At 44.3% G+C, this 15,175-nt stretch overlaps 1 protein-coding gene across 2 annotated transcripts; it reads left to right on the top strand.

The window, feature by feature from the left end:
• Positions 1 to 110: 110 nt before the first annotated feature.
• Positions 111 to 14,821, top strand: rpgrb (retinitis pigmentosa GTPase regulator b). Of its 2 annotated transcripts, none has more exons than XM_071512855.1 (17): positions 111 to 181; positions 907 to 1,032; positions 1,490 to 1,582; positions 2,973 to 3,035; positions 3,206 to 3,364; positions 3,548 to 3,697; positions 4,495 to 4,653; positions 4,901 to 5,056; positions 5,197 to 5,321; positions 5,447 to 5,638; positions 6,184 to 6,370; positions 7,237 to 7,331; positions 7,708 to 7,767; positions 13,286 to 13,483; positions 13,582 to 13,627; positions 13,844 to 13,962; positions 14,551 to 14,821. In XM_071512855.1, the coding sequence occupies exons 1-17, from the start codon at positions 151 to 153 to the stop codon at positions 14,755 to 14,757; spliced, it is 2,166 nt and encodes a 721-aa protein (XP_071368956.1). In that variant the 5' UTR covers positions 111 to 150; the 3' UTR covers positions 14,758 to 14,821. The 2 variants fall into 2 exon arrangements, with proteins under 2 accessions (XP_071368956.1, XP_071368955.1); XM_071512854.1 differs by having other exon boundaries at positions 13,579 to 13,627.
• The last annotated feature ends 354 nt before the right edge of the window (positions 14,822 to 15,175 follow it).

The raw sequence follows: 15,175 nt of genomic DNA, 5'->3' as shown, positions 1-15,175 counted from the left end.
CGTCCTGTGCCTTTAACGGTCACGTGGTGCGCCTCGTAGCCTAGGAGAAGTTTTGTTTACTTCCGGGTTGTTAAGGACGAAAACAAGCAGACACACGCCCACGACGACAGCGGCTGGGAGGGAAAGCCGATTAAACACACACACAGAGAGATGGCAGGGGAGACAGAGGACGAGATACCAGGTAATGCAAGTAATCTGATCATCTTTATTCGGCCCAGTTATCGTAAATGTTTTCTAAACGGACGAAAGAAACATTAGATAGCCAGATAATAGTCCAGGTAGTTCATGTTAGCTTCGCCTTTAGCTTGCTCGCTAGCAGCAGCTGAAGCTTCAAAGGAAAATAACGTGAACAACAAACGTAGACAAAACATAATACCACATAACATAGTAATTAACCAACCAACTAATAACTACTTTACAGTTGGAGTTGACTAGTTTCTATCACCTAACTTGGTCAGCTCTTAGTCTTTACTGTTATTCTACAAATGGCTTCAAACTGGGCTGAAAGTGGTGGATTTTAGTGGCACGACTTTTAAATCACTTCTCCAAACTTACTTTTATTGTTAGGCGTTTCTGTAATCTTTGGCTTTCATTAATGTTTTTTCCGTGTTGCCTTGACTGTAGTTTACTTATTCAACTTGTTTCACCCCAATGGCTGGGACTGTGTTTTACTGTTTTATATGATTTTTCTTTGATTTTCATTGAGCTATGTCATTTGTTCTCTTATTTTTCTTGGTTGTGAAGTAACTTTGTTTTGAAAGTGCTCTATAAGTAAAGATTATTATATTGCCCCCCCCCCCGGCTTGTCAGTCCTCATATATCTCCATTATAATCTATAGTCAACAGCTCATGTGACTTTGCTCAGTACCAGTCGCCTGTTCCTTAAACTTCTTTTCTGTCTTCCAGAATCGGGAGCGGTTTTCACATTTGGAAAGAGCAAATTTGCTGACAACATCCCCAGTAAATTCTGGCTTAAAAATGACGTGCCCCTCAAAATTGCTTGTGGGGACGAACACACAGCATTAGTAACAGGTGAGAGCCTCACCACATATGTTCACTACGTGATTATTACTAAAGCTTTGCTATGAGGCAATATCTCAGCGTTTACATTTTGTATCAGTATCGATTTTAAAACACCCAAATATATTGAAAGGTGTTGAAATGCTTCAAAACATTTGATTCATACAATGAGAACTAAGTTTTCTTCTAGTTTATGGACATTTGGACTGAGGAAATTAACTATATATAGTGTGAGTCTGATCAGACTAACAGATGGAAAGTGCGAATGTTAGACAGAAATAACTGCCTACATGTCATTAAAAATGTGCTTACTTTTACCAAAGAGAAGAATTTTAGAACCACTATCGATGTTGACGTATGGAAGCGATACCCAGCTCTGCCAACATGACCTGTCGCTTTAAACCAAATCCTCCCGCTGTCTGAGGCACAATAGAAACCAACTGTGCCTTTCAAATGCTTGTCTCCACAGAAAATGGAAAACTCTTCATGTTTGGCAGTAACAACTGGGGCCAACTAGGTTTGGGATCCAAATCCAGCGTGAACAAGCCCACTTGTGTGAAAGGTTGGTCCTGAAATAGCTTTCTTTCTTTCCCATTCCCCAACTCTTTCTTCCCTGTAAGTGCTGCCACCGACTGCTGCTTCCAGCCTCTTGGAAGACGAGTCAAGAGGGAATCCCTCGCCCGAGCAGATGTCCCTTACAGCAGGGCAGGAAACTAAAATTTAATTCATTTTACCAGCCAACAAGAGTTTTAGATCAGAATATGACCTCCAAATCAGTTGGATACCTTTCACCTTAGCAGCCTTTTGCAGGCAGCTGGTGGTAATTTCCCAATCTGCTCACGACTGAAGACAGTGATTATTAGAGAAAATGAGAGAAAATGACTTACTTCTGGATAATATTGTTCCCCTGTGTCCCTTTTTATCAGTCTGTAATAATGCGGAAAAAACATGTTTTGTTTTTTCTTTTCCTTACTAGAATTGACAGGTGACATGACAATTTATGTGAGTGAGTTTCATGATACTTGAGTAATTGGCACACATTATAAACCCATTACATACAGATACACAGGTGTCAATGAGAAAACAAACTTAAACCACACTTTTTCCATATGCATGTTATGTGTGTCAGGTCTTTGTAATCAATAATCAATGCTGTCCAACCCCGTTTTGGACCTTTTTTACCATATTTCTGTTGCTCTGCCTCGTTGAGGAAACCCTTCAGGGTCTTACAAGTGGAAGTCCCCCCCCAAAGAGGAAAGCCCCAGATTTGTTACTACTGTAATCCCAATCTGGAGGGTCCATAATCTGGTTTAATCTAGAGAGAGAGAGACAGACAGAGACAGAGACAGAGAGATACACTGCTGGTTGGTTATCAGGTTTTTCCTCTCTATATGCTGATATAAATGGCATGGTCCACTTATGTGGTGGGAATAACATATCAGTGACTTTTTTTCTGTAAAATAAATTAATTACAGTGTAGTTTTCTATAGAAAGGAGTGAAGTGCATATTGTAGTGTTTCTTTTGTAGCAGTTACAGTGGAGATCAGTTTAGTTCTGGGTTTGCTAGCATTCCCAGTCTTAATATTAGTTTGATTACTTGTTAAGTGGCTTGTATTTGGAAGTATTGAAGGTGAAATACTGTATTTGTTACAGTGAAATACACAAAAAGCACTAAGCTACATGAATTAAGTTTTGGTATTAAATGTGAATATATGAACTGAAAACTCAAAAATGCATTACAGATAACTTATGAAAAGCAACAACAGTATGTTTTTCTCACACCAGCAGTCAAACATAGTTTAGATGCGGGTTGTGCAATCTTTTTTTAGCATGAAATCTATGAGAAAAGCATGAATATTCATAACCAGAATTTTTCAGGCAGGGAATCAGTTGTTAACTTTGTGCTGATGTATTTAGATTTACATTTTAAAATCTCCATCTTATAATTTCAGCTCTTAAGTCTGAGAAAGTGCAGCTTGTGGCCTGTGGAAGAAATCACACTATAATCTGTACAGGTAACTGTTTGATTTGGATGCATTTTGTTTGTGCCAATATAACATCTATTTTAACGTGGTATGGACAAGGGAGGCTTCTGTCTCAATCAGTTGTGTGTGTTTGTGTGTGTGTGTGTGTGTGTGTGTGTGTGTGTGTGTGTGTGTGTGTGTGTGTGTGTGTGTGTGTGTAGCTCAGGGAAACGTGTACACCACAGGCGGGAACAGCGAGGGTCAGCTGGGCCTCGGCGACTGCGAGGAGAGGACGGCCTTCCAACTGGTCAAATTCTTCAGTTCACGTAAACCAATCAAAATGCTCGCTGCCGGTTCGAACACGTCTGCTGCTCTAACCGGTGAGGTTCAGGGTTGAGGTTTAATCTCAGGAAGTGCAGTTTGATACAAAAGTTCCTTCACTGATTTTTCCTTTGAAAATGCTAACACTTGGAGAGTGGATCCTGTATATTTTAGAAATATTGAAAGATAAACTCAATGATTTGCTTCATTTACTGCCTGATCCTGCCCCTGCCTGATGTTAGAGAGCGGTCAGCTGTTCATGTGGGGCGACAACACCGAGGGTCAGATCGGCCGGGGTAAAGAGAGCCACGCCACGACCCCCCAGCAGGTCACCATGGGCCGGCCCGTGGCCTGGGTCTCCTGCGGCTACTACCACTCTGCCTTTGTTACAGGTGAGAACAGGAAAACAGATTCAGCTACAACAATATACAGACCTTTGATATTAAAAAGCAACACATTTCGGCTGCAATAACCTCTGTCAGGGTTACAGAATTGCTTGTATATTCAACAGTAAGTATATTCAGTGACATCCCACATGGCCACCTCAGGGCCCATAGACCAATTGGATGCCAGTATTTCATCATAGGGTTCCTTAAGGACATAAAATCCCAGTCAGGAACCGTAAAACATCTAAATGAAATTAAATTCCTCATTCATTCCATTTGGGTAAATAAAAGATGCAAAAGTCCTCTCTTTATTTCATAAATTGTAGTGGTTTTCTTTTTCTTTTGGTTCTTTGTACAGGTGAGTACAGGGTACAAGATGTATTTCAATTGTCAGTTTTTTATCTTTTTCCTTGATTGTGGTTTAAATAAATATTAGAATGTTAGACTCAAAGTTGAAATTTAAAAATGTAAATTTGGGAACCGGGAAGGAATTATTTTTTTTATGGTAGCCTATAGGCCACAGTGGCAAGTAATTTTGAAAAGTCACCAGCCACTTTCACTATTTTGCAAGACACAGTGCTTTCACTTTCCTATAGAGAATTTAGATTTCAAGAATAGAAATCCAAATGATTGTTGGTTACTTGTCAAAGTGGCTGCTAGAGTAGACACACTTGCTAGCCAAAGCCACCGTTTGCCACTGTTGACTGTCCCACCCTGTTGTGGAAATAGTTTTTTCCTCGGTACGTTTCCATCCAGCTTACTTGCTCTGCTCATGCTGTGAACCTGTCACTGTATGTTCTCAGTCGACGGGGCTTTGTACACGTTCGGGGAGCGTGACAGCGGGAAACTGGGTCTGGGCACCGACCAGCTGGCCGGGCACCGGGCGCCGCAGCTGGTGAAGAGCATCACGGAGAAGGTGACACAGGTGGCCTGCGGCGGCGGGCACACTGTGGCCCTCACAGGTACAGCCACACACACAACAGTGGCGGTTAAAATTCTTGCCTAGTGCAGCTTTTATCATGCTTGTTCACCTTGATAATTTGAGGTGTTCAAATGATTATACTGCACTTTTTCTATCTCAATATCGTGACTTGTAATTACCATACAATTAAACACAATGGATCGTGCCCTAACTCAAGTTAATAATAAATTAGATAGGCTTTTGTTTAAAACCCCACATGCTTTATTTATTCCATCTTACCCTTTCAGAGGATGACATCTACACGTTCGGCCTGGGACAGTTCGGCCAGCTGGGACACGGGACGTTCATCTTCGAGGCCCGGCTGCCCCGCCTCGTCGACCACTTCAAGAAGGGACGGGTCTGCCATGTGGCCTGTGGAGAGAACCACACGGCTGTGATCACAGGTACACACACACACACACACACACACACACACACTAATGCCCACGAGTCCCCAGGAAATTTATCGGTTCAATAAAAGTTGAGTACCTCCCCCCATGCCACCTGTCAAACTGATTGACATGTTGTTGCCATGGTTTTTCAGATAGCGGTGTGCTCTACACGTTTGGAGACGGGAGGCACGGGAAACTCGGCCTGGGAGAGGAAAACTTCACCAATCAGTTTAAACCAACTCTTTGTCCGCGCTTCCTCAAGTATAACGTCCAAGCGGTAGGTGTTGCACATGTGCATGTTTTGGGTTTATCAAGATAGAGATTTACTCATTATTTTGATATTAAACTTTGCATGGTTACTAATGCTAATACATACTTCTGTGTGCAAATCTACAATTACAGGCGCCGTGCGGCGGCTGTCACATGGTGGTGTTGGCGCGGCCGAGGGATCAGAGCTGCGGCGAGGTGATCCTGGAGGAAGACGACGTGACAGAAGATTACCTGGAGAAGTCCTTCGGGGAGCTGCTAGGGGACACCGCTGACTCCTCTACCCTGCAGCGGAGCCTCTCCGCCAGGGTTCGCAGGAGAGAGAGGGTGGGTACCTGACCCGGAGGACCCAGGGTCTTTATAGAGGCAGGGTTCATATACAGGTTTAGAGAGTCTGGAAAAGTACGACAAAGGAAGTCGATCATTTCGAGATCTTGAAAGGTTTCTGAAAAATGTTGTTGTTCATTGCTGATATATTACTATCCATTTAGTTGTAAATACACTTTCCTATATTAGCAGTTATGCAGGCATTTCTCGGAAGCAGAGCTGCGAGGCAGAAATAATCTCATTGGTTGAGTTAAACCTCAGTGGGTGGAGCCAAAAAAATTAGCTAACTTGAACTTGAAACTTGAATGGCAGAAAAGTAACTCTGGTCAAAATATATAAAAAAAAAAATATAAATGGCAATGACTTATTTTTTCATCTCTCATCATTTTTTCAATCTCTGAAATGGGTTTTTTGGAGCATTTAGTATTAATATTAGTATTAGTATTTTCATCTTGTGCACCCTATGCGCCTTTTATGGGTTTGTGTACACTCGTGCATTAGCATACGAGTCCTCGCTAATTCGACCCCCCCGTCCTTTCCTGTAGGAGCGATCTCCGGACCAGTTTGGCGCCATGTTCCGCACCCTGCCAGCCAGGACGCCCGGCTACCTCAACCCCCCGCTGCCCGTCACCAGCCAGACCATCCCGCCCAGACTGCCTCCACCAGAGCTGGGCCACAGAAAGGTGCACAACGGCACTCACCAACACAGGAGCGCAGGGTCAATCCACAAGGGTACCTACCTCACCTCCTCCTCCGCCTCCACCTCTTCCTCCTCCTCTTCCTCCTCATGTTTCCTCCACACTGAGGAAACAGTGGGATTTTGAAATGCTTGGCAAAGTCAAGCATTTGCAGTTTAAACACTTCTAGTTGGATTTCCATTGGAATTTCTAGAAAAAGTTCAGAAAAATATAAGAATATATTTTCACATTAATTACTTTTTTGCTAATTTTCCTGTTTCAGTAGACCTGTTATTCAGAGGTCTTCAGAGTTTTTTCTTTTTCTTTTTTTGTCTGCCTTCCTTCTCTCTACCCTGCCACCCACATGCCCCCCCCCCCCCCAGTTCCTACTTCCATCTCAAAGGGTCTCTACTATGGGTTCAGACATTCAGTATTTTCTTCAGAAACTCACACCATTACCTGTTCTTATGCTGTTATTTTAGTATTCACACCACTAGTAACCACAACACCATGCTACTGTCCTATGGCCGATGTGAGCTAGCTGATTGTTAGCAGTACCACTAACTGTGTTGCAGAGATAGGAAGGATACATGGCAACTAGGTTTGGGAAAGTAACACAAACTACCAGTAAAATGCAGTGTGAATTTGGGCAATGGCTGCTAAGTTTGACTGGGGGCTTCTATTTTTAATCAATCACTGGGGCTTTCACTTTTCTCCGTCACCTTCACTGATGGATAAAAAGGCAAATTTCTCACCCTGGGAGTAAAATGCTTCTTTTGATTTATTTTTCTGAAAAAGAGCATCATCTTGCCCTGAAATTATGTATGATGTATAATCCAAATACACATTGAATCTGGAAAAAAAATCGCCGTACGACTGAAACTGACTGGACTAAAATGTAACTGTTTTGTAACTCGGCAGAGCAAGCACAGAGCGAGACAGACAGCACTGTGGAGAGCCTGACTGACACCGACAGTGTTAAAGGCCTGGGAGAAACCACAGATTTCCTCAACATGGTAAGAGACAAATGAATCTGCCGTCTGCTCTGACGTGCAAGGGAGGGAAGAAATTGAAGAGTTTCGTTCTGACACTTTCTCTCACAAAATGTGGGAGGGCAGCAAGAGAAAAAGATTAATTCTCCTTTGGGAATCTATAGAGTTTAAAGAATGAGAGGTAATCTAATATCTCATATAATGCACAAATATTGAGTGTTGAAATGAATTCTTCTACTTCTGAGATTAAAGTAATTTCCACCCATTATTATAGAAATTATGAGTTAGGGTGGATTTTGGTATAGTATGACTTTCCCTCTCTTCAGTGCAAATTTATTTGCTGAATGTCAGAAATCAATTTGGAATTTGACATTGTTCATCTTAATTTTTTTCCTGACAGACACATATGATGAAGATGGACCCCAGTGATAAGACACTCATGCTGTCCCCAGTTCAGAAGGTAACTCAGCCACATCACTGCTGTTTTTTTCAGTTATACACTTATTTGTACCCATTTCATAGGCTAATGGATAGATTTATCAAATTAACAGCAGCCGTGATGATTCACACCTAGCCATCTATCCACCTGTCGCTCTGTCTTTCTCCATTATTCAGTCATGCATTACTTTTTTTGTTTCTCGTCTCTCTTTTACCACTTTTACTACTTTGGTCCAGTTTTCTGCATGTCTCTTTTCCACTCTAATGCATGCCTCTTTTTCATCCTCTTCCTGCTTTCTTGTGCCTGGGATAGAGGAAGGGTAAGCATGGTAAGGCAATTAAAGGGGAGAACGAGAAAGAGAACCAAAGAAGGGAGAGAAAGCTCCAAAAGCCGGGGCGTTTTTCCCCGACCTCCCCGTCCCATAAGAGGGGGGATCTCACCCCCCGCCGGGCGTTGCCCACTGAACTCTTGAAGAGCCACAGTGCCCGTTCTCTTACGACACAAAGCCCGCGGCACAAGACACAGGCCGGCACTTCCCAAAACAAAGCAGTCGGCAAGGAGAACCTCATCATGGCAATGGAGGAGTTGGAGCCTGCTGCTGCGAAGGGTAGAGCTACAAAAAGCAAGCCTCCAAGCTTAGGGGACATTAGCAAAGAAAAGTCCAAACCGCGGCCCAGGCCAATCCAAGGGAACAGCCAGTTGATAGAGGTTGGCAGGGAGGGACGAGGAAAACTGATAACAGACTCTAAACTGGGGGAAACAAAGAGCCCCACCCAAGGTAAACGCTCAGAAGCCAAAAAGACACTTTTGGGTGCCGGCTCTAAATCTCCAGAGGTCAAAGTTAAGCAAGTGCAGTCTGAGCCCAAGCCTGTTAGGGTGAAAAGCAAACCGATAGTTGTGGAAAGTAAACTTGCAGGAGTTGGCTCACGAGAGAAACATGGTGGCAGAGACTCGCCAGGCTTTGATCTAAGTGATGCTCTGGATGAAAGGAGTATAGGGAGTCCTCGATCGCTTTCCGAGGGCAGCGTGAGGTCCAAAAAAAAGTCCCAATCCAAACAGAGTATAGTGTTATCTAAAGACCCCAAAAAATCAAAGAATGAGAAAAACAAAAAAGAGGCTGAGTCGAAAAAAGAGGCTGAGTCGAAAAAAGAGGCCCAGTCCAAAAAAGAGGCCCAGTCCAAAAAAGAGGCTCAGTCGAAAAAAGAGGCTCAGTCGAAAAAAGAGGCCGAGTCCAAAAAAGAGGCCCAGTCCAAAAAAGAGGCTCAGTCCAAAAAAGAGGCCCAGTCCAAAAAAGAGGCTCAGTCCAAAAAAGAGGCCCAGTCCAAAAAAGAGGCTCAGTCGAAAAAAGAGGCCGAATCCAAAAAAGAGGCTCAGTCCAAAAAAGAGGCTCAGTCCAAAAAAGAGGCTCAGTCCAAAAAAGAGGCCCAGTCCAAAAAAAAGTCCAAATCTTCGACACAAACGCCGTCAGAAACGCCGACACGCAGCCTGCTCACCGGCGCCGCCTCTCTTGCAGCCGGCTCGGCGCTGATCAGAGAGGTGGCGTCCAGAAGCCAGCTCAGCTCGCCGTCGCCCACGCCGTCCGACAGCTCCAGCCCCGAGCGCCACCCCCGCCCCCGCCGCGGCACCTCGAAAGACGGCGCGACCAAAACCCGGTCCCTGTGGAGCGTAGAGTCCGACTCTGAATCCCACGCCGCCAAGCCGGGCAAGAGAAGCGGCGTTAGCATCAATATCATTCCGGCGCCGGAGAGCTCCGAACAGGGGGATAGTGGCTCCTACGGGGGTTCGGCGAGCCTGGACGAGAAGGAAAAAAGTCTGGATGAAAGTGGCGAGGAAAGCAAAGAGGAGACCGAGAGTAGCAACGGCGACTCTGCCAAACAGGAGGAGGAAGAGGAGGAGGATGAAAGCGAGGGAGGGAAGACGACGACGAGTGCAGAAAGCAGGGATGAAAGCGAGGGTGAGGAGGAGGAGGAGGAGGAGGAGGAGGAATCGAGCCACAGCATCGAGAAGGATACAGAAGACGACGAAGACAGCGACACTCTTCAGCCGGAGGAAGAGGAGGAAGACGAGCAGGTTACCGAAGGAGAGGAGGAGAGAAGCGGGGTAGAAATGGATGAGGGGGAGGAGAGCGAGTTGGAGGCTACGGGAAAAGATGAGAGCGGAGCAGAGGATGTAGAGGAGGAGGAGGAGGAGGAGGAAGAGGAGTCGAGCGGGACGGTGGGAAGCGAGGGAGAGAGCGAGGAGGAGACGGATAAGAGCGAAAGCAAAGCAAGTGACATAGAGGAGGAGGAGGAGGAAGAGGAGGAAGAAAGCGAGGAAGCGTCAAGTAGCGAGACAGAAAGCAAAGGAGGGGAGTCTGAGGAGGAGGAGGAGGAGGAGGGTGAGGAAGAGGAGGCGGAATTAGAAGGGGAGGAAGAGGAAGATGAAAGTGAATCTTTAGAGTCTTCGGAGGCGAGAGATGAGAGTGACGTGGAGAGTGAAGAGGAGGAGGAGGAAGAGGAGGAGGAGGAGGAAGATGAAAAGAAGAGTAGTGCTGAGGAGGAGGAGGAGGAAGATGAGGGGGAGGCAGAGGAAGAGAATAGTGAGGAAGCAGAGAGTGAAAACGAGGAGGAAAGTGAAGAAGAGGAAGAAGAAGAGGAGGAGGCTGAAGAGGAGGAGGAGGAGGAGGAGGAGGAAGAAGTAGAGGAAGGGGAGAAGAGTGAAGAGGAAGAGCAGGAGGCGGAAGGGAATGAAGACGAAGAAGCAGAGGAAGAAGAGGAGGAGGAAGAGCAAGAAGGCGAAAAAGAGGAGGAGGGAGATGAAGAGGCTGAGGAGGAAGAGGTTGACGATAAAGATGAAGAGGAGGAGGAGGAGAGTGGAGAAGAAGAAGAGGAAGAAGAAGAAGAAGAGGAGGAGGAGGAAGAGGAGGAGGAGGAAGAGGTTGACAAAAAGAGAAAGAAAACCGCTGAAATCAAAAGGCAGAGTAGTAAATCTGTGGCTAAAAGTAAACCGAGGTCAGGTGGGAAGGGCCAGGCTGCAGGGGAGTCTGAGGAGTTTTGGGATGATGTTTTACCTCAGTACCTCAATCTTAAATAATACCAGCTATATATATACTGTATATATATGTTATACAAGAAATGATACCACTTATTTTTACCACTAAGTTGTTCAAGGCCAGCACAGAAAACCCACGTACATTGTACATTCACCACATAACATAAAAAGCTCAAAAAACGTTTCCTCTATTGTCCATTACAGACAGTGCCTTTTCTGGTCATATTCATTTAAGATCATCTTATTTATTTATTTATTTGGTTGTTTTTGCTTTGCTGCATTTCATTTCCATGTGTATTGAATGCATAGCTAAGTTGCTTTTTACGCTGTTTCTCTTGCAGTTTCATGTCAAAATCTTTTATAATATTTTATTCAGAACTTCTTTTGCATTTCCATCCTTGCCTTTGGGTTTTATGTAAATTGCCTAATTTACCCACCACAGTACAGGGGGAGTTTTGCCAGCTCTTGTGCTGTTTAAATAGTTGCAGCTGTGTGTAAAGCGGAATCAGCAATTTCTCAACTGATAGAAAAACCAGCTTAAGTTTTGCTTTAAAAGGCTTTGTTTACTTCTTTACTTGGCAACTACAAAATGGGCATATTTGGGCCAAAGACTTGTGTGTTTTCCCCCACAACCCAGGTGTATCATGCCATGCTCACACTGGCACAGTACAGGATGTTTTTCCATTGTGTTTTGTGCTGGCGAAGTTAATATCTGGTACCGGCTACAGCATTAGGCAGGCAGTGCACACAAGTGATCAGTTTTCCAAAGGGTGCTGATACTGTCCCATCATTTGTCAATAATTTACAATTTTTACAGGCTTAATTTTGACTAAAACTCATGTTTTTCTGGAAAAATAGCAAAAGTGCATGGTGAATTTTGATATTTTCATCATGATATGACCAGTACCAGTACAGGTACAGGCACAGGTACAGGTACAGGTACAGGTACAGGCACAGGTACAGGTACAGGTACAGGTACAGGCACAGGTACAGGCACAGGTACAGGTACAGGTACAGGCACAGGTACAGGCACAGGTACAGGTACAGGTACAGGTACAGGTACAGGTACAGGCACAGGTACAGGCACAGGTACAGGTACAGGTACAGGCACAGGTACCGGTGCAATGGAGCTAAACCCTGATCTGACTTTAAGGTGTTTTAAGGTTCAGGTTGCCTTAATCTGTGGCAGTTGAAGATTTACATTAATTACAAGTAATGATCATGATATCTTCTTTCTTTTTTTTCTGTCTTTCTTTCTTCTTTCTAATTTCTCTTCGTGAGATGATTAACGTTTGTTTTTATTTATTTTTGTGTTTTGTAATAAATAATTTTTGTTGGATTTGAAGTTTTTGTGTGTTCTTGCAAAGCAGGATAACTCTCAGAAATGAATTCAATACAACACACGCAGCTGGGTGGCAGGCTGACAATGAACATTAGTATTTTTCATTACATTTGCCTAAATGTTGATAATGACAGCAAAGGATGAGCTTTTTCCTCTTCCATTCGCCCGGGTTATTGAGTATTTAAGTCAAGTTAATTTATTCATACAGCCCTTTATCACAAGCATGTCTCAAAGGACTACAGAGATTTCATTTCCAGGAGCAGGTGGGGCTTGTTTTCTTCCTCCCATCACGTCATCCTCTTTGTGTCTGTAATCCTTGCAATCCCTTCCTATCCCTCCCAGTTGTAGTAATAACACTGTAGTGTAGTAGTATAGTAATAACTCACATGTAGCAATATAGTAATAGATCAGGATGGGTTGTCAATTTACTTTCTTTATTCAAGACTTATGATAGAGCGGTCATTCTCTGTTATTTATTCAAGAAGGGAAGTGTAAATCTTTTTAAGAGGGATCAGGGCGGGAAAAAGGCCATCAGCACCTTCTGATAAATCTTGACTCTTGTCTTCCTCTACCAGCCATTTTGACAAGTAGCCTGTTGTCATGATCTTTTCATGTTTTTGCTGGCATCTTTTCACACAGCATTTCTCATCCTGTCCTATTGTTTTTTAATGCTTTTCTGCCACCATGCCCTGCCTCCTCCTCCTTTGTTCAAATCTCATCCCTCTGTTAGTTTTTGGTTTTTGAAAGAAATCGGCTTCCTGAATTGGTTGGCTTGGAAGTAAATTGAGCCCAAACCCTCTATAGCTTTCTCTGTAGATCCCTCTGCTACCTCATCTTACCTGGTAGAGTTAGATATCATGCCCATAATTAAGTTATTACACTGCAAAAATATCCATCTTAGCAAGGCATTTAGTATTGAGTTTTAAAATCATATCTTTCTGAAAAGAGGTTAAAAAAAATCTTGCAATGGGGTGAGATAATTTCAAGAATTTTCTTGATACTAGTAGAGTACATATCTATAAAATTCCTGAAACAACTCAAACTGCATTGTTAAAAGTGGAATTATTTCATCCCACTTTTAGTTTTGTCTAGTTTTATATTGTTGGACATAAAATGCATTTACTTTGCACATTTGTTATGTCTCAAATTCAGTCTTTGTTTTGTCAGGATTTGAGTGCTCAGACATGGAGTAAAGATGAGGAGGAAGAAGAGGAAGAAGAAGAGGAGGAGGACAATGAAGAGGTGGAGGAAGAGGAGGAGGAGGAGAATGAGGCAGAGAACGATACATCTGCCGAGACGGAGGGACGGTCCTCGCAAAGTTTGGACGACTCGACAGAGAAACCGGCGGAGGAGTCTGAGAGTCCCGTAAATACACTTCCAAACCTTTCATCTACATTGTTTTTTTGTATTGATGGTAAACATTATGTGCACTGCTAACATGTGAGGTCTGATGTTTCCAGAAGGCTGAAGAGCTGAAAGAAGAGTCTGTACCTGACGGAGAGCAGAAAGGTGAAATTTGTTGGAAGACCTTTCGATTCAACCTGTTCAGCTGCATGTCTGAATATAGAAAGATTCACACATTATTTATAGGCATCGATTAATGATAAAACACAGATAAAAGTGAGAAAGAGAGATTAAAAAACAAAACAAAAGGTGAAAGTTTGTTTTGGTTGCCATCAATGAGGGAAACATTAAACACTGAATTGCACGGTCTGCCATCAACAGCAGCTGAAATCACGGAGGGGCCGGACGCCGTAACTGAAGAAAAGACGGACGACAGCATCAAACCGGCCAATGGGACGGCAAACAACAACTCAAAGGGCCAATCAGGCTCCAGCAAGAGGGTAAGAGGATGTTTTTTATTTTCTTTCAGGAGAATAGGAACAAACCTGGGTTTTCCAGAAGTCCCTCAGAATCAAAGAGCGAGGGCTTCTTCTTTCTAGAGCTGCCATTTTTGCACCAAGAGACGTTCAACAATCATACAGGGAGAAATCCATCGTAGAAGAGGGAGAGAGACCAATTTCTCCACCCACAGGAGCAGGAGAGAGACCAGAATGCAATGCGGTGACAAGACAGATTGGGGCGACTCTCACTTTTTATCGACTGGACAAACTCTCGCCCCACTGTCGCTATCACTATCACTCTCTCTCACCGACATTTATATAACCCACAGCTGAATGCGACAAGTTCACACCCGTTCTCTTGGGGGTTCTCGAAAGGCATTCTGGGAAATGTAGTAAATCACTAACTGCAGTAGAAGCAGATGAAGCAAGTTTGAGGGAAAGTGGGTTCACCAAAAAACGTAAATTACAACACTTCAACACAAAATAACTAAATTAATTGAACAGATTGATGATATATAACAGTGTAAATGTCTGAGGATGGATTTTTCTCTTCCTCCGCCAATCTCTCCCATGTCCTCCTCTCTCCAGCTCTCTCTGTTCGGGCGGCTGTCCTCCTCCCGATCCAAGCCGGCGGAGCAGAGGGACCGAGCCCCGGCGGAGGGCACCGGCGGCGGGGACTCAGCCGTCCGGGGGGGGGAGCCTCCCTCCGCGACTGCCGTGACCGCCGGCCCGGAGGCAAACAGGGGCGGACCGGGCGCCAGGGGGCCTCGCTCTGGCACCTGCACCTTACTGTGACTCCCGGGAACAACACCCCGGGGTGGGGTGGCCCGCAACAAGTAAAGCGAGAGTGTTCAAAGGTTCATTAACAGTTCCCCTCGGGGATGACGGGAACATGTGCAGTACTTTATGTAGTTCAGTGGTGTGCAGTATCCAGTCCAGCTCCTCTGTGCCTTGTGTTAAAGCTGCACTAGGCAACATTTTTATAAATAAAGATACACCCGACCCGTCTTATCAGCCTAAATCACAAAGTGGGGCTGCAAATAGAAGAGCGTCCCATCCACACTAATTGAGACGCTGTAGATTTGCCCTAATTGCCAAAATGAAATTCTGATGTCAGGTCTGGACTCTTCTCCTCCCACAGAAAGTGACGGATCAAAACTTCCAAAACCAGCAGAGAAAGCTGGACTCACCAGCCGTTAGATCTTCTCCTCTC

Source organism: Centroberyx affinis, unplaced genomic scaffold (assembly GCF_046629955.1).
Source record: "Centroberyx affinis isolate AG114_WGS23_722 - 3 ecotype Tasmania unplaced genomic scaffold, CSIRO-AGI_Caff_v1 ptg006586l_1, whole genome shotgun sequence".
Lineage (NCBI taxonomy): Eukaryota > Metazoa > Chordata > Actinopteri > Beryciformes > Berycidae > Centroberyx > Centroberyx affinis.
The sequence above is the reverse complement of the archived record's forward strand: the minus strand, read 5'-3'. Positions and strand labels throughout refer to the sequence as shown.

Bases quoted from the DNA above. Each gene is read 5' to 3' on its own strand.
- rpgrb (XM_071512854.1), top strand. From the start codon at position 151: ATGGCAGGGGAGACAGAGGACGAGATACCAG. The intron at 1,033-1,489 runs GTGAGAGCCTCA...TTGTCTCCACAG, and splicing joins ACACACAGCATTAGTAACAG to AAAATGGAAAACTCTTCATG. The intron at 3,365-3,547 runs GTGAGGTTCAGG...GCCTGATGTTAG, and splicing joins CACGTCTGCTGCTCTAACCG to AGAGCGGTCAGCTGTTCATG.